Below are 27,032 nucleotides of genomic sequence, written 5' to 3'. Positions count from 1 at the left end.
TTCATTGCAACACTCACTGTATGACTGTGTTCAATATACATCAAGGCCATTTATATAAGTGTTTAAAAGCAATATATGAATGTGCTTTTGTTGTTTTAAAATAGCATCAGAATTGTATTAGAACATGACTGCCATTGATTGTTCGGATCAAACTGCTTCAGGCGATTGTATTGCAAATTTCCCCAGCGGAAAATCAATTAATAAATGAGATCATTGCGGCCAGATGATGACAGGACAGATATGAGCCTCTGCGTGAGTGATGAGTTTCTCTTCCTCTTCCTTTCGGTCACAGCCCTGTTCAAAGTCAAAGTGCCATAAAGTCAATCTGTCAGTCGAAGGAGATCTGCGTTTCCTCCTTCATATTGAGACAGATTCAAGAGGGTGTCGAGACAAACAGCAGTTCTACAGCAGGCTAAAAGAGTGGACATTAATGAAGATCAGTGATTAAAACGGCTGTTAGGTAGGCCTTTTAATTGTTTTGTGTATGTTACTTTACATGCTTTGGGTTTCTGTTATCTGTGTACACCTTAACCAAGTGACATCGAGCACAACAGTGGGCTTTGAAATAAATACTGTTCAACCCAACCTTCAGTTTAACTTGTTTATAATGCTGACAGGTCTAAAGTGTAGCTGAACAGAATTTGATGGAATCACTTTTGCCTTTTCTTTGAAACTGCAACTCATCATATGGATTTCTTTTTGTAGTGAGTAGGAACGCTGTGAATCGGTGATGCTGAGAAAGGTAAGTTATGAGTATGGATTTTAATGATATGAATACTGCTTACCAGAAAGCACTATATCAGTTGTTCCTGGTTGTGGTGTCACAATTCCCCGTCATTCATTCAAAGAAATACTGTAAACTGATAAAGATAGTCCCATCGTAAAGTCAGTGTTCTCAAGGGCATTCAAACACAAAAATATGTTAGTAGATTTATTAATATTTTTATTGTGCTCTGTATTTTAAGGGGGAGTGGGTATGGATGGACTCAGACATCGGGGTTCCCATCGGAGCGAGGGTCAACGTAACACCATCTGGTCAGCGGTTACTGGTGGACGATGATGGAAAGGTACACACTCACCCTTTGCTGGTTTAGATAATCAGCAGAATGAAGTTGTTGAAGTGTGTTGTTCACATCATGAAAATAATTTCGGCCTGGGATCCACCTTTCATTTCTTACTTTGACCGCTCTCCAGAAGCAGAGCCTGTCCCAGGAACAGGAAGCCTCTCTCAGGATCATGCACCCTACGTCAGTGGAGGGTGTGGATGACATGATCAAACTGGGTGACATGACCGAGGCCGGCCTCCTCAGGAACCTGCTGCTCCGACACAAACAAGGCATCATCTACGTAAGGCCCATGTGTAACATACAAACTGTAGTCTACCTTTCAAAGTGTACAAGCTGCTAGAGGGGTGAATGAATTTGACGTTTTGAAAGTGCAGTTTCACCTAAAATGTGTCTTGACAAAAGTGCTTGATTACTGAAAAGTGTAGAAATAATCACTAGATTGAAGTACGTTCTACATTTGTTTATTAAAGGGATGGTTCTCAGAAATTGCAAAAAACTATTGTTTTCCCAACTTACCCTTGGTGGTAGCCTAGCTTTAGCCATGCAGATTAGGTCACTTTCCCTAAGGATTTATCACAAGGAGATTTCTCCAGCTGTACAATCATTGAATGGGATTTTATCTGTGGTCAAAATATGCTTATATAAAAAGTGACTATAAAAATTATAAAACTAGATGGTAATATGTCATTCTAAAAACAAAAGAGGACTTCCTCTGAATAATGCACAATCCTTACTCTGGAACTTGTTCACTTTGTGCACCCAAGAGATCCTGTACTCACTTGTGGATCATCCTGGGACATTTTCTGGGAAGACATATTGCTGATGAATCTGTCAAATATGACATTTTTCAACACTTTTTAGCATCTCAAACAAAATTCCATTTACCTCCATTGTATTGGGGTGGCTGCAAAAACCTCAGAGGCTGGTGTCTCATAATCTTGGTAAATGAAAACAAAATGAACTGTCCTATACCCTAAATGTCTTACACAGCCATTTCTTCTGATTGCAGACCTACACAGGCTCTGTGCTGGTGGCAGTGAACCCATACCAGGATTTCCCTTTATATTCAGTTGACCAGGTGAGGCTGGTATTAACATTCGTACTATATTTGCAGATTATTTTCCTTTTATCATTTAACTTTGAATCTCTTTATCAAAGTATACAGAGTCGTGTTTCATGTGTGTATCCTGTTGTCCTTCAGGTGGCGTTGTACCATGGTCGAAAGCTGGGGGAACTCCCTCCGCACATCTTCGCCATCGCTGAATCCTGCTACTGTAACATGATGCGCCATCTCAGGAACCAGTGCTGCATCATCAGGTAAGAATGAATCAATCACCTGTTAACTGTTGCCGATAGGCAGTCGAGAATAGCATACGTGTTGCGAGGTATTACTTTTTACTTTTCCTTTGTCTTTTCCTCAGCGGGGAATCAGGAGCAGGAAAGACAGAGAGCACTAAGCTGATCCTGCAGTACTTGGCAGCAGTCAGTGGTGAGCTCTCTAAACAGAAGATTGAACAGCAGATCCTGGAGTCTAACCCAATACTAGAAGGTACCACATCAGCACATCTGGACTTCACTTATACTGACATTCACTACTCAACAGACAAGCAACAGCTGCCTGTTGAGACATAAAAATATAAGAATCAGAGCTCAAGCATCCGTGTTCTGTCCCATACAGCGTTTGGAAATGCAAAAACAGTCCGCAACGACAACTCCAGTCGCTTTGGGAAATATTTGGAGATCTTCTTCAATAAGGACGGAGCAATTGAAGGTGCTCGCGTGGAGCAGTATCTTCTGGAGAAGTCTCGTGTCTGCCGTCAGGCGAGTTAACTTTGTCACCTAGTTTTTCCCGGATGGCAGATTTATAGACCGATAAAAGCAGGGCTGTTTACATAAACATGCTGTTGTCTTGGGCAACCAACTCTCAGTGACCTGTAGAGAATAGATCATTCCATGTTGCCCGTCATCTCTGTCGCTCACTGTACTAAATAGTAAAACTACATGAAGCCATGTCAAACGTTACCATCTCATTTCTCTGTGTTTATTTACACCTACTTGACAGAAACGTTTAAAACCCATTTAGTTTATCCTTCTGTAACAATAATAGTTCATTTTTGCTCCACAACCTCAGGCCCTAGAGGAGAGGAATTACCACGTATTTTACTGCATGCTGGCAGGAGTCACAGCAGAGGAGAAGAAAACCTTGAGCCTTGGAGATGCTGTGGAGTACGCATTCCTTTCTAAGGTATTACAATAGCTACCTGCAGCTCATTTTTCCACCTTAACCAAAACAAATGACACATTGTGTGCATACAGTGAATAATCCAAACCTCCTCTCTAATGTGCTGCAGGGCGGCCACACCATCTGTGAAGGCAGAGATGACGCTAAAGACTTTAAGCGTATTCGTTCTGCGATGAAAATCCTGACCTTCTCAGAAAGCCAGTGTCAGGAAATCCTCAAGCTGCTGGCAGCCATATTACACCTGGGAAACGTCTGCTTCCAAGGTGAGTGTATGCAGTTTAATCTGAATAGTTTCACATTTTAGATAATTGTAGTTTAGTTTTGATCTTTTATTTATTATTATAATATTATAATTTGGTGGAACTATGTCGATAAAACAGAGGGAGAGTACATTCAACATAACTCTGCTCTAATCCTAACTTTAATGTATGATACATTATGATTCAATAATGAAAGCAAATAAACGCACAGTAAAGAGCTAGTACACAATGCAAATAGCAAAGAAGCAGCACCACAATGTGAAAACACTCCATTAAAAGTCCTGCAATAAAATGTACTTTTAAGTATCAAAAGTACAATATTTGTCATGTGAAAAAATGGCCACTGTCAGTGTTATATTATCATCTACATCTTATGTTTTTGAATCAGTATTAGTGTTGCATTAATGTGTTAACATTGTTTTCTTTATCTGGTTGAGGCGAAGCTAATTTTAATTTATAGTTTTGGGTAGATTAAAAAGCAATGCATTGTATTTTTTACAGCCCATCACAGGTTTTGTATATAATAAGTTCATCTGGAAAGTAACAACTGTTAAATAAATGTAGTGGAGTAAAATGTATGATACCTCCCTCTGATATGTGATGGAGTAGACGTTTCAAGTAGCATATAATGAAAGTACTCAAGTTAGATTCCGGTATCGGGACCTTTGTTGCATGTCATACTATCACTCTCCACCCATTTCCAGTCTGCCTCCACACAGTCATCTGTCAAAAAAAATGCCCCAAAATTAATAAATTGTACTTAAATTGATAGTTTGGATATTTTGAAGTGGGGTTGTGTGAGGTACTTATCCGTTATCAGTGTATGACTACAGTAGATGGCGGTCCGCACGCCGTCAGTTTGGAGAAGCAGGCAGGAGTATCAACAAGGAAGCTAAGCAATGTTCTGCTGTGGAAGGTGCCACACAACAAAACATATTTTAGACACCTAAAAGAAAAAAAAACTCTATCAGTTTAAGTGTGTACTATATTTAAAATATTTTCATGACTTTGCCTTGCCGTCAGACACCCTTTCCGTCAGGGAACTAAAGCTCCAGCAGAGGGCCCAAACTTCCCTTTCCCGAGCCACATTAGCCAGCTCTGACTGGGGGATCCCGAGGTATTCCTAGGCCAGGGTGGAGATATAATCTCTCCACCTAGTCCCAGGTCTTCCCCAAGGCCTCCTTGCAGCTGGATGTGCCTGGAACACCTCCTTATAGGGGGGCATCTCCTTGCTAAATGCCCAAACCACCTCTACTAACTAAAGTACGAACTACGAACTAAAGCTGTTATATCCATTTATGCTCTCTTCAACGCCACCAGCCTCCTTTGACAAAAAACGTCGCCTAAATTTTGGTTAAAGGGTTAGTTTGGATTCACCAAAGTCATACAATAACACAAACAAACTTTTAGGTGGGCCTTTTTTTTTGGTGGGTAAAATACGTTTAGCTGCTTTCCTGTCCACAGCAGTAAATTGGCGGATGGCACGCCTTCAGTTTAGAGAAGCAGGCAGGAGTAAGTACCTCATACAACCCCACTTCAAAATATCCAAACTTTCCCTTTAAGTTACATTCCACCACTAGATGTGACTTTGTCTGCCTTTGCGAGACAATGACCTACAATTTTTGGTGTTGTTGTTGTTGTTGTTACATTTCATTTTGTGTTTCCACCAGCCAACACACAAAATAACTTGGAAACCAGTGACATCAGCAAGTCAGAACACTTCAGCATAGCAGCATCAATACTGGAGGTGAACTCTTTCATGTCTACAGTCATTTTTAGTGACCTTTGACACAACACATGAACCACCATTAATGGGTCATCATTCTTCAGCATTAAATAGTGATGTTCTTGTCTGTTTTCTTCAGGTAAAAAAGTCTTCCCTGGCGACGAGTTTGACCCATCGTTCCTTTATGACCAACAGAGAGAGAGTGACCAAACCCCTCAGCTCTGAACAGGCGTCTGACTGTAGAGACGCCTTTGTCAAGGTAACTAAGCTGTGACCCAGTGACGGTAAATCAGTATGTCTCCTACTTCCTTATTGGATTATGGAATATGGAAAATTCCTCTATAAATGTTACTTACTGGATTCTATAAGGAAATATCCTAACTATGCAGCATGATTGTAACCTTTGATTGCAGAGAGACTTAAGCACTTTACTTTTTTTTCAGCAACGTTCATACATTTTAAAAGAGGAGGGTGCAAGCAGAGCTTTCAGATACAACAGTTGTTGGGAGAGGGGGGATCTAGGGATTTTAACAAACAACCATCCAGTCACAAATACACTTCAGTGCTTAATATTCCTCAGTTTAGTTGGACAGCTTATTCATGCTCAGAAGATCAAATTTAACTAATTTGTAATTTGTAATTTGTGGCCGATCTCTCAGGCGATCTACAATAAGCTGTTCATATGGATCGTTGAGAAAATCAACAGTGTCATCTATAAGAAGTTGACCAAAAACCCCAAATCCTTCCTGTCCATCGGCCTGCTCGATATCTTTGGCTTTGAGAACTTCAAAACAAACAGGTCGGGACATTTCTTTACACACACCTTTCAGGCTGAGTCTAGCACAACTCTACGGTTACTCACAACTTAATATCATTCTGTCTTTTCACAGCTTCGAGCAGCTGTGCATTAATTTTGCCAATGAGAAGCTGCAGCAGTTCTTTGTGGGCCACATCTTCAAGCTGGAGCAGAAGGAGTACCTGAAAGAGGACATTGTGTGGAATAACATCAAATTTAGTGACAATCAGAACGTCCTGGACATTCTGGCTGTGAAACCCTGTAACCTGCTGGCTCTGATCGATGAAGAAACCCATTTTCCAAAGGTGCTGGTGCTACGCCGTGTTGCTTTTTAATCGATTCCCACACCAAACGTTATTCAAGCTTTTACTGTAAAAATCTGCCAGTTCAGCAAAATATTTGTGCTAGTTTTTAATTCAAAGTATTGTTCGGTGTGTCACAGGGCTCAGACTACACTATGCTGATCAAGATGAATGTACAACACCGTGGGAACAAGACTTACATTGCCTCCAAAAGTGAACATGACACAGACTTTGGGATTCGCCACTTTGCAGGCGTGGTTAACTACGACTCCAAAGGTACGGAAGCAAACTGCACAAAAAGTCCAATTAAAGACTAAGGGCCTGCTGTGAGGTGCTCAGTAATGCTCTTTTTTTCCATTAAGGGTTCCTGGAAAAGAACAGAGATGCTGTCAGTTTTGACATAATCAAGATGGTTGAAATGACCACCAATAAGCTGCTTCATCAGATATTTGAGAGTGAGCTTTCAACCAATGGATTGAAGATCACTAACAACAAGAAGGTCATCATTACACCTAAGAGCTCTCTACGGGTACATATATACTGCTACATATATAATTCCCTTGTTTTGATGGACATTTATTTGTGGTGTACACTGGGATACAGTGGGCATGCACTGATAGTGATAGTTGCCACTGTATCACTGACTAAATCATCATATTAATGTCCTCTCTTTCATCCGTACAGGCCCAGAGTGACAAACGTAAACAAGTGGCGACGCTGAGCGGTCAGTTCCGTCAGTCTCTGGACTCCCTCATGAAGGCTCTGTCTGCCTGCCAGCCTTTCTTCATCCGCTGCTTCAAACCCAACAATGAAAAGCAGTCTAAGGTGAATGACACCAGAGCAGCTACTGCAGTAAAGATGGCCACAGTAACACACAATCAATGGTTGCCTTTTTAAACATAACCGTTCCATTGAGCAATTCTGTTAGATAAACAAATGAGATGAGGGTTGAGAAAAACGGCAGTGGTGTTAGTGCTTACCAAAATTGCGACATTTCCCCTGAATCCTGTTGTTTGCTAAAATAATGAAGCTGTTGCTGTGTGTGTCTACCTCCCCCGTCATCATTTTTTATTTATTTTTTGCTTTGGCTTAACTGAAGAGGATATAATGAATTTTCCAATCTGCCTTTCAGCCCCGCTACCATCTGCCCTTGCACTGGATAAACAACGACCTCTTCCTGTTTTGTGCCATAAAGCAATTGAGCAAATTTCCTGGAAAATATGTACAGATAATTTAAAGTGTTGGGGTTGTTTTTCTATTTGTTCAGTTGTTTGCTTTTATTACCAAATACCTGCTAAACTAATGACATTTCCAGCCTCCGCTGTACTTTTTATTTAGTGCTAATTACCAAATGTTGTCATGCTATCACGCTAAACTAAGATGTGAACATGGTAAACATTACACCTGCTAAACATCAGCATGTTAGAATTGGCATTGTGTGTAGGACCTATGTATATCTATGTAATTTTCTCTTGCCTGAAAATAATATAACAATAATCATATTTGTGCTAACAAAACAGTGGACTTGATTGACTTTAATTTAGCTGTTGCTGTAAAGGAAAAAGCCAAAAAATGCTACTCGGGCCCACATAAATAGAATATTCACAACCACTTTAATGTGCTCTCCTCTAGACTTTTGACAGAGAGCTGTGTATGCGTCAGCTGAGATACTCCGGCATGATGGACACCATCCGCATCCGGAAGCTGGGATACCCAATTCGCCACACCTTTGCGGAATTCCTGAAGCGCTACAGGGTGCTCCTGACGACGACCGTCTGTGACCCCAAAACTGTTAGTCCTGATGTGGTTCTGTTGACAATTATACGTAAAATCACAGTCATATGTGTTATCATTGCTAAATGTCACTCAGTACAACACTGTACATGTCATTATGATGGCCACAAAGAAGGTTTACTTTATCATTTTTCCCCCCGAAGGAATTTGGGCTGTCATTAGTGTCTCTTCAGCATCTTTATTGTTGCTGGCCGTTCGCAGCGCATCGTCTACAGCCGTTATTTTACCAATGGCAAAAAGCAGACGTAGATCTTCCTGAGGGTGAAGAAAACTTCTAATTCAAACCATGTAGTACCACAGCTTTTCTTAATTGTTTCGACACAGCAGAACATCGTGCAGATAAACAATAACAATATTAACTGGTAAAGTAGTATCAGTATTGCAAAGTAGCATCTGTCTATATCTCTCCTAGGTGATTTGTACACTGTTCTGTCATTACTGCATGCTGCCTTTGATCCGATTTAGTTGCTTTTTCATAAGATCTGGATGCCATAAACGTTATGGCATCTGATTGCAAGGATTTTCTGGACAAATCAGAAAGTAGAAATGTGTCTTTTTTTTACTTTACTTCAGGATGCCCATGACGCCGTACTGGAACGACTAAGGGAACAAAAACTCAGCAGGATAGCTCTGGTGATCCAGAGGGTCATGCTGGGACACAAAGACAGGTGCAGCTTCTAAGAAAAGTAAAAGGGGAAATGACATAGAGATTATGAATTTAGAAAATTGAATGAATCACATGTTTAATACATTACCTTTGTTTATCTCAACAGGTGTATTACTATACTGTAGCTATAGATTGTTACAGTGTTTTGTTATTGTTCTATGTGCTACTAGATCAAATAGGGTGTTATAGAAAAAGACATAAAGAGATTTGTGTGACAGTGGGGGATGAGGAGTGTGTTTCTTTGTTTTATTATTTACTTTTCCTCTTTTTGCAGAAAGTCTTTCCTGAAGAAGCGGAGGGCAGCTGTGGTGTTGCAGAAGCACTGGAGAGCTTACAGACAGGAGCAACTGCGAAGAAAGGTCTGATGCTTAAAACGCTTTAATAGAACTCAGAGCTTGCAGCCAACGTCATTACTTACAACTTATCTCAAGTCCAGTGACCTTGTCCTTTGTTTCCACTCTTGCTCCACACAGCTCCGGCACGGCTTTGAGCGGCTGGCATCAAAGATCCGCAGTCGGAAGCTACGGTTACAGTACCTAAGACAGCGAGCAGCAGCCCTCACCATACAAAGCCAGGCATGTACTGTGTGTGTGTGTGTGTGTGTATATATATATATATATATATATATATATTTTTTTTATTTTTTATTTTTTTTTAAGATAATTTTTTGGGGCATTTTTAGGCTTTTATTGACAGGACAGCTGAATAAATGAAAGGGGAGAGAGAGGGGATAATGACATGCAGCAAAGGGCCGCAGGTCGGAGTCGAACCCGGGCCCGCTACGTTGAGGAGTAAACCTCTATATATGTGCGCCCGCTCTACCAAACCGAGCTATCCGGGCGCCCAATATATTTATATATTTAAGGTTAAATATTTAAATACAATTATTTGGAATTTAATAAAATGCATTCCATGCATTTTAGATTTAATGCATTTTGTTGCAAATTGATTTTACTACTATTTTGTTGTTAAATGTATTTTTTTAATTTCAGTCCTGTTCTTAATATAGCAGCTAAAATTATTCCTTGTGAGGTCCATTTGCAACACAAAAACATGAATGAACCTTAGAGCATTAATACGTATTTGAAATAGTTATTTAATATGATAATAAATAACTTCTGATAAACTGTAGGTTCGTGGCTACCAGGCCAGGAAGGGCTGGAAGCAGAAGAGAGAGGCAGTCATACTGCTGCAGGCTTACAGCAGAGGACTCCTGGCCAGAAGAAGAGCTCAAAAGATGAGGGGTGATGTAAGAGCTGAAAGCCTTGTAACTAGAAATAACATAATGAATGTCAAGAAATAGGCGTGTTGTATTCGGACACCTTTTCACCCCATCTTACTGTATCATCTCTCCCCCCCACCCCCCCCCCCCCTTCACAGGCCTCCCTTTTACACCTGGAGAAAGCAAAACAAGAGAAGATAGCTTTGGAGCTTGAGCAGCGTCTGAAGGTTATCGCCTTGTCACAACCAGCTAATGAGGAGCCTGAGCCAATCGTTGAACACGATTCAGAGGAGAGCACGTATGATCTCACGCCTCCTGTGGAAGTGGTAGAACTGAAAGCACCTGAATCCGATAATTATCAGGTTAGCAGATATTTCAGTTGTGTAATCTAGTAATGGGACATTAATACATTAATACCTTATGCATTTTATCACAATTCATCAATTAATTAATTGATTACTGACTGTTTGATATTGTTTGTATTTTGACTGTTAAGCAGAGGAGGAACGTGCCAGAGCCGGTGAAGGAAATCTCTGATGAGATCTCAGAGCTGGAAATCATCGCTGCAGCCTCAATTTCAACAACCCCCACCCCATCGCTGGAAGAGGACGAAGACGACGAGTTTGATGACGGCAGTGATGAGTTTTCGTTCTACAAATTCAGCATCCTTAACTTCCAGAGCAACCACAGCCACACGCACATCAACCAGAGAATCAGGCAGCCTCTTTTGCCCCACGATGACGAGGGCGACATACTGGTGAGTGGACAGAGAGGAAAGAGAGGCAGCTCTCTTACTGCGAACTGCAAATGTATTCATCTTTTGCCAAAGCTCAATCCCAATTTCTCCTCTCATTTGTCCTCCAGGCATGTCTGACTGTATGGTGGATTATACTGCGTTTCATGGAGGACCTGCCGGAACCAAAATCTATGGACGCGATGTCTCAAGCATCCAGCACCATCTCGCGTAATCTGCCTCAAAGGCAGGGCAGGAGGCTGAGCAGCCTGGTGGGACTGGATCAGGTAACATATTTCTGCTGCTGTATATAAAATCAACTTCAACGTCAAACATCAGTCATCAGTTTAACCTCTAATTATGATGTGCTTTTTGAATAGAAAATACTGAGGAAGCACAAGAAAAAGATCGGAGTTGGAAACAGAAAAGCTTCTGTAATTATTGAGGAGGTCAGCACTAATCTTGCTATGATATTCATCACTCACTCAACTCAATTATTATTTCTGCGTTGGCTCATTATGTTCGCTGAGTGCTAAATTGTTCTTTTTGTCGTCATCGTTAACAGCCAGACAACATTACAGAGGACGAGGACATTTTGGTTGGAGAGGGTCCGACACTGGATCGGCCACTTACATCCGTGGAAAAACTACACATTATCATCGGATACGCTCTATCGAGACGAGACATAAGGTAAAGATGGTATAACTTTTCACATTAAAAAGAAATATAGATACATAGATATAATATACAATGGAGATACAATGAGCAGCCTTATAACATCAGAATTATGTTATTCCAGTCTGTTTCTTTTCTTTACTTACATTTTAACCACCTTGTGAACTCCTACAGGTTCTCTTGAATCTTGTTGCACTAATTGTTTGATTCTTATCTGCCTTGTTTATCACTTTTTTTTTCATGTTTCTCTGCCTGTGCAGGGATGAGATTTACTGCCAGATCTGTAAGCAGCTGGTGAACAATAGGAACAAGAGGAGCCGTATGCAAGGCTGGACCCTTCTTTCCATCTGTCTCGGGATCTTTCCCCCAACAGACCTCTTCATGAAGGTCAGTCTGCAGCAAGTCATTCTGTAATGCAGCAGCTTGTAATCAAAATACTTTTTTCTGTTTACCTTTTCCAGTTTATTGCATGTATCATTTTAAAGAAGAATATATATATATAAATAAAACTCTTTTAAAGGGTATCCATTCTCTAGTCGGATAATACACACAGTTACATCTCCTAGAACAGTGGTTCCCAACCTGGGGTCCGGGCACCCCTCAGGGGGGCGGCAAAGATCACAGGGGGGCACAAGTCTTTATCTGGTTTGAGGTTGAGGTAAAAATAAAAATATTTGCACATGTTAAACAAATTATGATAATACACTAGAATATATAATGTATACAAAAATCTGTATGAAAACTATATATTTTTGTTCTCGCTTAAAATTGTAGGCAGGCTACTTAGTAGGCCAAACCTCCGGGACCTCTTAACCTGGGACCCTTGCTGTCATCAGGTCAGCTGGTAGCTGCTATCATCCTCGTCTTTCCTGCCGCCATGGCATCACTATTTTATGAATGAAACATGGCGGAGAAATGTAAAAGTGCTGATAACTGCCCTGTATGAAAAAAGAAAGTAAGGCTCTATCTCGAGAGTTACCTCAACTTTGGTTTCGGGGGGGGGGCTCAGCTTTTCTTAGACATGAGTAGGGGGGGCGGCAAGGAAAAAAGGTTGGGAACCACTGTCCTAGAAGTTCACGCCTGCACACTGTGTTGACACAATCAGAGTAGTAAGATAAGATAAGATCAAAAGCACTGGATAGACATCGTAAAATGTAGATAAAGAGTTAAATCACTACCATCCTCAAATGATTGAATAAAAACGCTGTAAAAGTTAAAGTTGAGTATTGCAATAATGGTTCAAGGTTATTTATTGGTCAATGTACACCACAATAACAGAAGTAGTGGTTGGCAATGACAATTTTAGGCCTCAGGCAGTATGGAGTTAAGCAAAATCTGAATCTAAGACTAAAATGAAAAAATCTAATGATATAGTCATTTTAGGTAGTCAGGATTGCAAATGATTAAGACTGAATCTAAAAAGGAATGTAGTAATGAATATATGCATAATGAGAACTATATATATATATATATATATATATATACAGAGGTGTAAACTGTTTCTTAAGTAAATTATATTAAGATAAAGTGATACTCTTGATGGTGCACCGAAAAAGTGGACAGCTTTATTCACTGTATATCCTTATCATCCTCTGCAGCCCGAAATTTCTGTATGTTTAATGCAACAGTCAAATTTGCTGGGTCTGCTCAGATAGTTTACTTTGCTAATTTTCATTCACCCTGTTCTAATCTACTCTGTTCGACAGTATTTGGAGAATTTTGTCCACAGGGAGCCAAGTGGTTATGGAGAATACTGTACTGGGCGCCTGCGTCGTATAATAGCCAACGGAGAAAGAAAAGAGTTGCCCTGTTGGCTCGAGCAACAGGTAGAAACACTGAATCACGTTTTTGTTGTGTTGTTGTGGTTACCTTTCTTTCTGAATTTCCAAATTATTGGATTATTTTTTTTAATTTCAATCCAACCTCATTTAACTACTGACAGGCTGCCAAATCTAAGGAGCCCATAGATGTGTCTGTGAATCTACTGGACGGCCGCAATATCAGTGTACAGCTGGACTCGGCTTCCACCTCTGCTGAAGTCTGTCAAGCTGTGGCTGACAAGATTGATCTTCGAGACATATATGGATTCTCCCTGTACATCAGTCTTTATGAAAAGGTGTGCTTTACTTCCTTGTCTCTTGTCTTGTCATGTTCATTCAGACCTTACCGACCATATACTGTCAATCCAGTTTCTGAATGTTTAATCAGTGATAAATTCCAGTACAAAGATTGTATAGGAACCATACTCACTCAATCCTTGTTGGTCTTTTGTCTCCAGATGTGGTCTCTGGGCAGCTGTGGGAAGCATGTGTTTGACGCAGTGTCTCAGTGCGAGCAGGAAATGAGGAGGCAGAGCAAAGATGAGAAGGACGCCCCCTGGCAGCTCTCCATCCGAAAGGAACTGTTCACACCCTGGCATGACTGCTCAGTTGACCCAATCAGCACAGATCTAATCTACAGACAGGTCATCAAGGGAATCAAGTCTGGAGAGTACATCAGTGACAAGGTGAGGCTCACGAGTGAGAGGACTTTGTTTACTTTTACATAATCATTATTAATTCATTCCTAATGTGAAACTAAGACAAGTCGCGGGTGGATTTTTTTGTCATAGATGTTAATTTTATATTGAAAAGGACAAAAGTTGTTCTCCTTAGTCCCCCTCACTCCAACCTCTTTTTATATGGTGAAGTCGCAGTACTTTAACAGGCTTATTACAACTACCCCTTGATGTGATGTCACACTAGAAGCAAATAACGGTATTGAGGTTGGCATCCCTCTAGATATGTTCTTGGCTCTTGTTGACCAGGTTGGTTAAGGCCAGCAAAACTGTCTGCTAATCTGAATAGCGGCTGAAATTTAAAGCTGCTATATTCAATTGTTGTTTTAGCATCTTTCAGATCATTATTTTGGTTTTACATCCTGCAACCATACTGTTTTGGTTCACTCTCACAGCTTTGTTTTCAGCAGTAACAGGGGGTCCTCTGTACGCTACCTTCCCAGCACCAAACGGCAGACAGAGTTAGCAACTAGCTGGTGAACATAGTAGAGCATTTACCAGCTAAATAACCAAATATTTCCCTCAGGAGTTGGTGGGGACCAAAACTAGAACTAGAGCTAGAAGGAAAAGTGAATACTAGACCTATCTGCTAAATGTGTACATAAGCAACGGGCTAACATTTGCTAACATGGTGATGATATGTGAGTGGTGTGTTTGCGGGATATTTCCGCTGCCACCAATGGTAAAAAGAATTTTTTTTAGGTTTAATAAAATAAAATAAAAGAAAGTATAGAAAAGGTTGTCCTTTTGCTTTGCTCAAAAAGAAGTGAAAAGGATCTGAGTCTTGTTCTGGGTTAGGGTTGTTACTTGTTATAACTTTTATAATTTGTTACATTCCCCCTGTTGCCAATGTCAACATACAGCAACAATAAATACCAATGGTACTTAGAATCTTAAAGAGACCAGAGTTGAGATCCTTTACAACTTTCTTATAGTAGATATTGATATTTTAGTCAACACCTTTCCTATTGCTGCAGCATGTTAAATGATATCAATGTGCAATACAAAATAAGCAACAACATAAAAATAACCACTTGTGTAAACTGTATCCAATAAAAATTTATTGCATTTCTCAGGAGGATGATTACGTCCAGCTGGCAGCAAAGCACTATTACATCCAGTTTGGCTCTGCATACAACAAAGACAACGTCCAAAAGGTGGTTGAGGAGTGCATCGAAACCACACTTATTGAGAACAAATCTATGACAAAGTGGATCCAACTCATAAGCGAAGCACACTTACAGGTAAAGTGCAGTCAAACAAAAGGACAAAAGAAGATTCTGTAGTGGAGCCTGAAACAAATTTGTGTATGCTATGTGCAGTGTTCTAGATGATTCCCCCAGTTTTATTCATTTTGAGTTTTATTTCCTTATCATATGGGCACAATAAAGGTGAGTCACCTCAGGATAATTCTTACATCCTGATCCTACAGGGTCCCTATGTCAACGGAAGGCAGAAAACAGACAGTGTAAAAGGAGAACTGGTCAACAGCGCCCAACACATATGGCCTCTGCACTTCTCTAAGTTTTATGAAGCTACAATGATGTCAGGTCAGTCAACATACAGCTTATATTGCACATATTATTTAACATGCAATATAACAACACCCAGGGAGGTCATGATATAATTCCATATGTCTTTGTGCCTTTGGATTTATGGTTTATTAAAAAAATCAGCATAAGGGGGGAAGAACATATTCCTACTGCAAATGGGCTTATTGCAGATGACAGTCACCATTTAATGTAATTAATGTGAGAAATATGAATGATGTCACACACTTTGCTATATTCCTGTAAATTACTCATTCATAATATTCCCCCATATTGCTGAGCATCTCCACTGAACTTTAATTACCAGTTGCAATTTGACAAATGGCAGATGACTTACATTCCTGCTTCTGGAACATTTGCTTTAACATATCTGCCCACAGGACCTCCTTTGCCTAAAAGCAGGTTTGTTGTGGCTGTAAACTGGAATAGCATCTTCTTCATGGATGGAAGAGACAAGAGACTCCTTGAGCTTTCCTACCTAGAGGTAAAGGACATACACATGATCAGGTAAGGATAAAAAAATTGTATTTCTTCCAATATGATCATTTGTTTTAATTTACTCCATTGCAAAACATTTTAACTGAGTTTCAAAAAGCATCAAACAAATAAAACTGATCTTTATAACCTGTCTAGTGACAGCCATGTCAGTGCTCAGTCAGTAAGTTTGGCCACAGTCAAAGGAGAGTTTGTGCTGAAGTCTGGGGAAGCTGTGGACATGGTTGCAGTTATAGAGAAAAACCTGAAAGGGCTGAGACAGCGCTCAGTGTATGCAGTGGCTCGGCATGATGCCAGTAAACCAGGTAAGAGTCTCCAGCGTGTACGGTATTATAGTAGTGCTCAAACACAATTGCAAAGACTATTTAATCCCACACATGCACAAAAGACGTATGCCTCTCTTCTACAGATGACCCCACATTCCTGGTTTGTAAACGAGGGGACCTGCTGTTGGTAGAGAAAGATGAAGAAAGTTCTTCTGATAAGAACTTGATCAAAGCAACCAACAATCGGACCAGCGCCACCGGTGTGGTCTACAAGGATACAGTGCAGTTTCTGCCGACTCTAGAGAAGCCCACTAGCGATTTGCTGGTAAAGTTACCTTTACATGTCATACTTTTTAGTTATTTTTTATTGCAGCATGAATATATTTCAGCATGATTAAACATAAACTCTATACAAAAAGGACATTAGAATATAAGTAAATATAAATAATTTTAAGGCCAGACACGGTAGGCAAAAACACGGTTTATTCATGCAGTGGTCAATTTTGAGATTTGTGGCTATTTTGCTTCCATAACATGTCTTCTTTCAGACTAGTGGTAAGAAAACAACCAAAATACACATGTACCGCTAGGTGTTTATTTTGCTACACTTTGCCTATTTGCCAAGGGATTTAATTAGATACTGTGTCTATAAATAGTGGTTTCCAATAAATTGTATGGAATTTTAAAATGCATATCTTCAAAGGCCGTTTTCTCAAAATGAGTTTTTCTCATACTCTGAGCCAGAAATCTCCACTTTAGCAGCACTTACATACACCTTTCCAGTTTCATTCCTATCTATATTCTTATGGTTGTCCATAGCCGGATTTTTACATGTTAAACCTTAAACATTTAAAATAGATTTGTTTGTTTTGTTTGCTGTTGACAGTATTTTTTTTTATTTATGGAGTGATAAAATGATATATTCAAAATTCCCTCTGTAGAAACCTTTGAATCTATAAATACAATTGTTGTTAGTAGCCTATTTACATAATATAACAATGTGTCAAAAGCTAAAGAGGCAAATGTGCAAATTTACAACAATAGACACTGTGTGCATAAGCAGTAATTTACTTTATTCAAGTCTACATGCACTGTATGTACAGACATGAAAATCTTGCATAGTGAGCTTTCAGGTGTATGTATGCAGCAATGCTTCCATGAGTATGATGGGTCATATGAGCGCCTCCTTGTGGTGTAACTAATGAACTGCTTCTGATCCATCAGGAACTGATCAGCCCAGGCCAAAGGAAACTTTCAGTAGCACAAAACACCCTACCTATTTACGAAACAGTGGCTCCTGTCTCTTTAAAAGAGTTTGCACTTGAGAACTTCAGGTATTGATATCATATAAGTCCCTTTATAATGTGGCACTTTTCAAATATTCATCTAACAATAAGTCAGACATCATAACAACTTTTTTTAAGTATTGCAAAGACCAAAAAAACTCAGCAAACAGGACTATTGCAGTGATGTGCACACACTGTTTCCTCCCTGTCGCAGGCCTGCAGGCCCTGTCGGTCGACATGGTGCGTCCAAAGGGGTCAGCAGGGAGAAGCTGTGGGCTAGTTCAAGAGAACCTCTCAAACAGCCACTGATGAGGAGCCTGGTCCGCAACTCTGACCTCAGCAACCTGGCCTGCAACGCTTTCACTGATATCCTTGAAACTAATGCTGCCCTGTTGCTGATGAGGGAAGGTTTGGACTCCGTTCCACTCACATCCCTGTTTCAGGAACAGCTGTAACATTAGAGAATGTTGAAATACTTTACTGCGTTAAAACCTCGAGATTTTAAACCTGGTTGAGGGGATTTTACAAATTGTATTCTGTTGCTTTCTGTAGGGAGTTTTACCAGTTGAATGTGGAGAAATTGGGCTTTAAATAAAAAAAACATCAGATAATAATATTTTTTGTATGTGATACAGACCCTAGTCTAGTTTAATTTGTGTCCATGTAAATCCTTAACCTTGGCTGCTACCTATCCTGAAGTACATGGGCGACTACCCCATCAAACACGCTCGCAGTCCTTTAGAGCTGACTGACCAGATCTTCGGTCCGGCCACCCAGCATGAAGCTCTGCAGGACGAGATCTACTGCCAAATTATGAGACAGATGACCAACAACAACAACAGGTGCTCCTTCGGTGTTTACTTCTGTATAATGTTAAAGCATTCCCACATAATCGAGAGCCAACACATCCAATCCTCTATGATTTTTTGCCCTTTTCTTGCTCTTGCTCTCCCTTACTCTCAGGTTGAGTGTGGAGCGTGGGTGGCAGCTCATGTGGCTGTGTACAGGCTTGTTCCCGCCCAGTCCGGATTTAATGAGACACACTCAGAGCTTCTTGGAGTCACGGCGCAGAGACCAGCTGGCTCCTGACTGCCTGCAGAGGCTGCATGCGATGCGCAGGTCAGACTGGAGTTTGAAACAGAAATGAGAAATAATAAATCACATGTAACGAGATGAGAACAACGTCCTGTACAAAGGGTTGGTTACTGGTAGTTAGGTCAAGAATGCAGAATTCTCTAAATCATGACTGTTTTGAAAAACTGGTTGTCCTAATTAGGTAATAATTATGCTTTTAAACCAACAGTTAATTGTTATCAAATTTATATTTTAGTCATTGTTGAGTTTATATTATTTTAAAGAGGTAAAGGAGTGACAGGTTAAAAAAGAATAGTAGAAATTGATTAAGCAGATGCCGAGATATTCTTACTTTTACTCCCTAGTGTGCGTCAAGCTGCAAAAGTGCTGGATCCTACAATTACCATAATACAACTTGGCTGTGTCTTTCAGGGTTATCTTTTAAAACCACAAGATATTATACAGCTGTTTTCACAAGTTGAGTTGTACTTCTTATGACGAGTAAACTACACTTTATGTGTACAATTGGTGGAGTGCCCCTTTAAGTTGAAATATTCTCGCAAAGCGCAGTAATTAGAGCAATTTTGCACCAGTACTGTTATGATTTTAATCATTATGGCAATTGTTTTCTTCCATAGAAGTAGTAGTAATAGTGGTTGTTAAGGGGTCAAATAGATTTACTGAGAAGGGAGTGTGCAGATAGAAATGTGTTGTCTTCACCATTTATTTACTCAGTTCATTCGTCATAATAAGTAATATGAATCATCAGTCCACATAAGCAAATCACAAGCACATTCACCAACAAAATGGAAACTATGACTCAGCTATGTTATTGTTGCATGGTTCATTTTAAATATGTTTGTGTGTGTGTTCAATACATTTATCTGAGTGCTTTGTACCTGCAGTAAGGAGCCCAGGACGCTTCCCTCTCATTCGGCAGAAGTGGACGCCATCCAACAGAACAGCACCCAGATCTTCCATAAAGTCCACTTCCCAAATGACACAAGTGATGTAAGACACAACACTCCAAACACTGAGATGAGCTGTCCATTAGTGTGCACTTTATCAATTGATCAGGACATTGGGCCTCATTCACCAACCGTTCTTACGAAGAAATGTGTTCTTAAACCCTTCTTACGAACTTTTTACGAAGATTCTGGCATTCATTAATGTTTTCTTAACTTGGATTTGTTCTTAGCTAAGAACAAAATCTACGAACACTGAAAAGCACTCTTACGCACATTTGAGTGATGACAATTTGCTCCAAATGATTGGTTACTGCATTTTATTTAATTCTACAGTCGTTTACAATGATAGTATTGTACTGTAATGTATTTCTGATCATTTGTTGAAAACGAAATCCTATTATGCAAAAAAAACACTAACACTGCAATTTACATCAGCAATTAAACTGATTAAATCCTGCGTTATTTGGTGATTGATCGCTATTTATAGGGCCAGAGGCGCGGGAAGTAATTTCCAGCAGGGGTGCGGGGGCGGGTGGGGTGCGCAGAACAACTCTCCCTCTGCCTCCCCCACCCCATGAAGTAGGCTACATACTGCTATGTACTGCACAGCGAACTATATAGGCACTAAATCACATGCCAATCACTACTGGTCAAAAGATTCCTTTGCAGCGGCCAGGTTTAAATCCGACTCGCGGCCCTTTGCTGCGTGTCATTCCTTCTCTCTCCCCCGTTCCTGTCTATCCACTGTCACTATCGAATAAAAAATAATAAAAAGATGAATGACTAGTCCAGCTGAGCAGGCGTCAAGTATGCCTTTCCAGTTCAATAAACCAAGTACTGCCATCTGACTCACACATCACAAGACAGTGTTACAATTAATTAAATCATACCAAAGCGTTGTATGGCTCAAGACTATGGCAATATAGTACTCACTAAAAATCACCCAAGCAGAAAGCACAATAGTAATTCTGAAACGTGATTGACTGAAGATACAACAATGCCATCACACAACACAGCTGAGTGCAGGTTGTTAAATAACAGTCACTTTGTCAGCTGCAACTTCACAAACTGCAAAAGCCAACATATAGGCTACTGCACTTGACAACTTAGTCTCACACAGGCCTATAGCAGCATCACAAAATTATTATGCAATACGTCTGATATGCATGGCATTTCAATAAACTAAACAAAATATGTACATTATCTGGTCACACGGTCACAACAGATTATATTAACCTACTCAATTTACAGATAGCATAATAGCTCTTACCTTTAGAAGTTCTAATTTCTTGTCTTTTTCTTTGCAAAGTCGCAGATCAAATCCTCTAAGTCCAGCTCGCTAAACCCTACTACAGATGCGCTGCTGTGTGTTGGTAGAACTTTACAGGCAACGCAACAAATGTCTCCGGTGGACAGTGAATATAGAATCCACTCCCGTGGTACCGTTTCACCGTGGTGAAGGTGTCGGGTCTGTGCCTCGTTAGTGAGAGAGCGGGTCTTTCTGCCGCCAGCCTCGTCCCCCCTCCGAGATGCTGGATATTTAGCCGCCGATTCTGAAAGGCTAATATCCCTCTGGGTATAACTTCCTCCCGGACGGTCTCTGTAATCGGTCCCCGTAGTTCAGGCTCTTCAGAGATGATGGTACCTGAGGTGCCATTACCTTGTTCTGTAATGCTGATGACCGGCCTCATCTCTGTCTTTTTCCACAACAACTTCGCTAAAGTTAACGTTAGCCACCGTTAGCTGTGGCTGAGTGTAGCTGGTAGAAGGCAGCGATTCTTCCAAGCTAACATTAGCTAGCTCCTCGACATCCTCCTCTTCGTCATTCCCAGCTCTTTTTAAAAAGCTATTTATTCGCGGGACATTTTTTATAGCAGCCGCATCTTTCTCTCCCTTTTCCACACTTTCACTCGCTGATACAACCCAATCTGACCGGGGATCAGTTACAAATTAATTCCACTCTTTCAATCTCAACTCGTTCTTAGAAAGCTGATCTTGGATCAGTGCGATGTAAACAGCCTGCTCTATGCCCACCCACCTTTATCTTTAGCCAATCTACACAGTGCATGCGGCCTTCTCCCAATCATTACATTAAACAACTTTTACTTTATTCTGATTGGATAATTATCACCATAATGATTAATGCCCATTGTGTAATACGGGCTTGATCGCAGTTTGACAACAAGGGGTGCTGCCACCAACAAGGGGTGCTGCCGCACCCCCAGCACCCCTACTTCCCGCGCCTATGTATAGGGCCAAAATGCAGTGGTAGAATGTAACCAAGTACACATTCTTCGTAACTGTACTTAAGTACATTTTTCACGTATCTGTACTTTACTTAAGTAGATTCAATAGTGCATAGCCTACTTTTGACTTTTACTTTGTTACATTTTGCAGCAATTATCTATACTTTCTACTCCACTACATTTCTACAATGTTCCGTTACATTTTCTGATCAGTTTCCCCCCTGCCAAAAGTCTTCCTGACCGTCACACGTTTGTCTCACCAGTAAAGTTTGGTTGCCGTAGATACTGTATACATGGGGCACCGCTGATCCAAGCCGGCTCCGGTGCTCCAGAGCCCGGGCACAGCGCCGCTGACCCTCGGTAATACAGCCTCCGGTAAAAGTGAAAATGAAAATGTTTTTTTTTTTTTATTATTCCCGTTTTTAAATCATAGTTGCCATCTATTTCTCTCCACAGCGTCGTTTACTCCGCCAGGCTGCGTAAGACGCGTTCATATCTTATTTATTTGGCTGGACCTCTTCACATCTCCCCATTTGCACTGCTTCACAGACTTTATTTGCTTACTTGCATGGTTAAAGAAAATAAAACCGTCTTAAAATACATCCATGAATAAAACCAACCGCATTCCGATTCTAACAACACATTTCCGTTTTATGCTGGTTAGGATAGGAACTTCTTTTTAAAAGCCAGGCCTTGTTTGTGGTAGTGGACATCTTCTACTTTTACTAAAGTAAATATGTCTCTGGTTATTTGTACTTTTGTACTGAGATTCAGTACATCCTCCACCGCCGCTCCGACAATCTCTAATAGGCTACGCGCAGTCTCCCAGGAGGTGCACAGGAAGTGTCATGTCCTTATATGGGAATTTGCGGGGCGTTATCTTATGCCAATTAGGAACAACTGACACGCGCTTTCAGTTACGAAGACGTGGGATTCATCATCAATCCTAAGAACACAGGTGCGAACAATTCTGCTGTTTAAGAACACGTCATGAATCCGACGTAGACTTCTCTTAGAAACTTTCTTAAGAACATATTTAAGAGAAATCTTAGGAAGATATTGGTGAATGAGGCCCATTGATATTAACTGTCATTGCTTCTTTCTGTTCACTAATGAAAGGGAGTTGGAACTCACCTCTATTTCTGTCAGTTCTTGGTTATTCTAGTATTATTAGTATCCATCCTTCATAAGGAAACACACAAGCAAAGAACTTTTACCCTACATATAGTTTTAACCTGAGGTTCTAAAACAACTTCCAAATTAATTCAGATATCAGTGAAAGTTTCTATACTTACTGTTATGGCTTTTGTGCAGATATTGGAGGTGAAATCGACGACCACAATCAAAGACCTGTGCTACAGTATTGCCTCTAAGCTCAAACTGAGCTCAGCTGACGGATATGGCCTATACCTAAAAACTGCAAACAAGGTGGGGTTTGGTAATATTCCATAGCCATTTATTACATTGTAATGGGACAGAAAAGATGAAGATTTAATTAGATATATTGATTCCTATATATCTTAGGGGGCTTATGTGTGTGGTTTGGTTTACATTGATAATACAACTAATTTTGATGTAAAAACATTGAGACAATGAGGTCATAATTATTTTTATTTATTTTACAAATTTTGACTGGATTAACCAAGGTCGTACTTTTACCCTGTTCAACATACTGATGTTATTCTGATTTAATTATAGGTCACAAGCTTGCAGGAGCAGAAGTATTTTTTTGACAGTTTAAGGCAGACTTCAGAGATTCCTAAGAAAGGAAAAAAAGCGAAGGAAGGTAATGCCGCATACTGATGACTTCAGGTTTGATAGTCAGTGATGCTCCATATTTATAATTGGGCTTTTGTTTCCCAGGCAACCAGGCCAACGTGCCCTACCTGGTGATCTTTAAGAGGAAGCTCTGGTTCAACGTGAGCCCGGGGAAAGACCTGGTTGCAGACCTCACTTTCCATTTCCCACAGGTATTCAATTGAAACACACTCTTCATTCTGCTGGCTTTTACTCTTTCTCAACACGCAGAATTGTCATGACACATGCCCTTTTTTTTGCCTCCATATAGGAGCTGCCTAGGTACCTGCGTGGATACCACAATTGCACCAAAGAGGAGATGATTAACCTGGGTGGGCTACTCTTCAGAGCCAAAGTAGATTCAGACAGGTCGCAGTTTGTCATGATCCCCAGAATGTTGAAGGATTTGGTTCCTGCTGACCAGTTAAAAATCATGTCCCCTGAAGAATGGAAGAAGGTAAAGGAAGGAATGGACAGAGGCAGGGCAGACATGTATGACATTTTAATTCCTCATCTAAAAAAAAAAGGATCTTACCAGGAGAGAGCTAGCTTACAGTATATGAGTGCGTCCAGGGTGAGGGATGTCCACTGAGTAGTTCTCTCTTTGCTTTTTGTTCTACTTGCAGCACATCATCTCTGCCTACAACAAGCAGAGTGGCATGACTTTGCAAGAGGCCAAAGTTGCCTTCTTGAAAGGCATTTCGGTCTGGCCAACCTTTGGCTGTGCCTTCTTTGAAGTTAAAGTGAGTTGCCAGAATTAAGTGACAGCAAAGTTGGCAGACTACAATTTGAGGAAACTGTTTTGTCACATTATGATTTAATTTGCATTTGACTTTGCAGCAAACGTGTGAATCTAGCTACCCAAATACAGTTTTGATCGCCATCAGCAAGCAAGGTGTCAGCTTATCAGACCCAAATACAAAGGTAAATCTTAAATGTTGTTTATTGATATGTTTCCTCTTCCTTAATAGTTTAAATAGATGTTCCAGCTTGTCATTTTGTGTGATAGTATTTTATTTCACTGTATTTCGCAGTTTGTGATATTTTTGTGCTAACCTAGGTGGGTTTGTCTTTGTTGGTAACAACCCATCACATCTTAATGTATCTTAATCTTACTGTAATCCTTTAAGGAGCTGCTGGTTATGCACCCGTTCAGCCGCATCACAGAGTACCAAAGCGAAGGCGGCTACTTTGAGATGACCATTGGCACCCTGGTGAGGGGCAACATCTTTGTCTGTGAAACCCCTCAGGTGAGCGGCTGTTTTTTTTAAATTAAATTTCATAATGTCCAAGTTTTCTTGCAGAACATGCCAGGACACGTTATTCTATAATTTAGTCTGTCCATGAGAAGTGATTTTGAAAATCAAACACTTTCTGACAAAGACTTCCATTTCTTACCTTTTCAGGCCAACACAATGGAGGACCTTCTTAGATCCTATGTCACTATGTACGAGAGGCAGACAGAGGCCTTTCGAACAAGGAATACCATGTTTTCCTGAAGCTTTAAGGGCAAAAGAATAGACTGAGCCGCTGTGATTTATATGCACTCTTGATCAATATATGTATTTGTGTACTTTAAATGGCACATTTGTGCCCAATAGATATTGCTTCTACTAAACAAGATAGAGATATTAAAATGTAAGTCATGTATGTCATATTGTCATTTTCTTTTGTCTTGACTGCAATTCCTAACGTGTTATAAATTTCCATCATTGAGTCATTTATCTTAAGATATTTAACAGTGATTTATCAATAACTATTGCAGTTACAGAGGAGCAAATACATGTTCTTGTTCCTACTTTGTTTAGCTGCAGTAGATTAAGTAAATTTGATGTTTTCATATCTTTTATTGTCCAGAATGATCTCTATTTTCACAAATACTGGTTTGTATTACACATTTAAAGTTTCATCACTCTTTCATTTTTTTCATCCTTTAGTCCCATGTGTTCCTCTTTTTTTCGTTACAATGATGCCCCTCATTTATGATTTTATTAAGAGACATGAAATTCTTGTTAACAGACCATTACACTTTGTTATTTTATGGACATACAGTTTTCTGCACACTGTACACATGTAACCTAAAATATATTAGATAATTATATGTAATTTGTGTTGAAAAAAACACTCAAACTGATTGAAGAAGCCTGGGGATTAAAAGTTGCCAGTGTGAAACGGGGGCTAACAGAACGTACATTGCAGCAAGCAGCAACATCGTTCTAGAATTTTAACATTAGTTACGTGTCCAACTGACACTTGACCGAGGGCTGGTAGAAGTGCAGTGTGAATGGGCTCTGTGCACAGAGCGAATCGTATAGCTCAGCTTAGGTTAACCCTGGACTAAGAGAATGCAGTGTGAAAATGGCTATTAATGTCTATTGTGTTTATCTTATGGTCCTCAAAAGAACATTTTAAAATAATGTACATATTTTCATACATTTGTTAAACAAAAATAATGGGGTCTGTGCTGTGTATTTGGTGTCTGCACAATATATTATTTACTAAAATACAATGAGCACACATTGTGATGACAGTTAACATTGTTAACAATGTGATTAACCAATTGGCTTGTTCTTTAACACAGGTTGTTTCTCTAATCTGTGCTGTTGGGCCATGAATGTTAGGTAACTGGAATGGGATATGTGTGTGTACTGTGCCATTGAATGGAGAGTTTCTTACCGTCCCAGCAATATGGTTTGTGCCAAACTAAATGTTGTGCCTATTTTAATGGAGTGTTTTCCTCTCCAGCTATTTTGTTCAGGAAAATGGAGCACAGCTGACCTTTACCATGTTACACAAGGTGTAATTGACAACAATTATGGCTGCATTCAATTTTGATGTGCCCCTTCCAGGTTCAAAGGCTCTGGTTCTGGGCATACTTGCAGGGCTTACTTGGACAACTAAATGAAATGAAGAAGTAATTAATGTGATTTGTTCCAACTGGACTTTGATTGCTATGACGGGTCAAATTACTTGCTGTGAAGAAGGCCTATTATGGAAGTTTACAGGGGGTATCAAAGTAGTACAAATACTGAATAATATTGAGCATTTTTTGTATGAAACATATACAGTAGGTAATGTTTCCTGAGGCACATTGTGAGAGTTAAAATTTATCAGATATCCTTTTTTGCCCTTTTGAAGAAGACCTCAAGAGAGAGCCGTTATACACATCACTAAAGAGAACTTGTTGATATCATCTGAACTGTGTTAGCTGAGGTCGGTAAAAAAAAGGTCTTAATGCTTTATCATACTTTTCAATTGTTTGATTATGATCTAAATTCACCAAATTGTAATTACCTCAATAATTCATAC

At 40.0% G+C, this 27,032-nt stretch overlaps 1 protein-coding gene across 1 annotated transcript; it reads left to right on the top strand.

Moving 5' to 3' along the window:
• Positions 1 to 351: 351 nt before the first annotated feature.
• LOC120568580 (unconventional myosin-VIIb-like) lies at positions 352 to 25,373 on the top strand. Its single transcript, XM_039816179.1, has 50 exons — positions 352 to 460; positions 706 to 742; positions 966 to 1,067; positions 1,195 to 1,347; positions 2,077 to 2,145; positions 2,269 to 2,384; positions 2,489 to 2,616; positions 2,746 to 2,888; positions 3,199 to 3,312; positions 3,419 to 3,572; positions 5,240 to 5,316; positions 5,435 to 5,554; positions 5,955 to 6,094; positions 6,186 to 6,396; positions 6,534 to 6,669; positions 6,756 to 6,922; positions 7,078 to 7,218; positions 8,026 to 8,199; positions 8,437 to 8,448; positions 8,761 to 8,855; positions 9,129 to 9,213; positions 9,328 to 9,429; positions 9,987 to 10,103; positions 10,235 to 10,438; positions 10,573 to 10,833; positions 10,941 to 11,096; positions 11,190 to 11,258; positions 11,375 to 11,499; positions 11,745 to 11,871; positions 13,191 to 13,310; positions 13,427 to 13,600; positions 13,763 to 13,990; positions 15,118 to 15,285; positions 15,474 to 15,591; positions 15,972 to 16,098; positions 16,225 to 16,391; positions 16,496 to 16,677; positions 17,577 to 17,686; positions 17,853 to 18,004; positions 18,327 to 18,480; positions 18,602 to 18,757; positions 19,618 to 19,723; positions 23,241 to 23,354; positions 23,625 to 23,712; positions 23,790 to 23,896; positions 23,995 to 24,180; positions 24,350 to 24,466; positions 24,564 to 24,647; positions 24,854 to 24,973; positions 25,130 to 25,373. Exons 2-50 carry the CDS (start codon positions 731 to 733, stop codon positions 25,220 to 25,222), a joined length of 6,381 nt encoding a protein of 2,126 aa, XP_039672113.1. The 5' UTR covers positions 352 to 460; positions 706 to 730; the 3' UTR covers positions 25,223 to 25,373.
• The last annotated feature ends 1,659 nt before the right edge of the window (positions 25,374 to 27,032 follow it).

Source organism: Perca fluviatilis, chromosome 11 (assembly GCF_010015445.1).
Source record: "Perca fluviatilis chromosome 11, GENO_Pfluv_1.0, whole genome shotgun sequence".
NCBI classification, from domain to species: Eukaryota; Metazoa; Chordata; class Actinopteri; order Perciformes; family Percidae; genus Perca; species Perca fluviatilis.
This window is presented reverse-complemented; position numbering and strand designations above follow the sequence as displayed.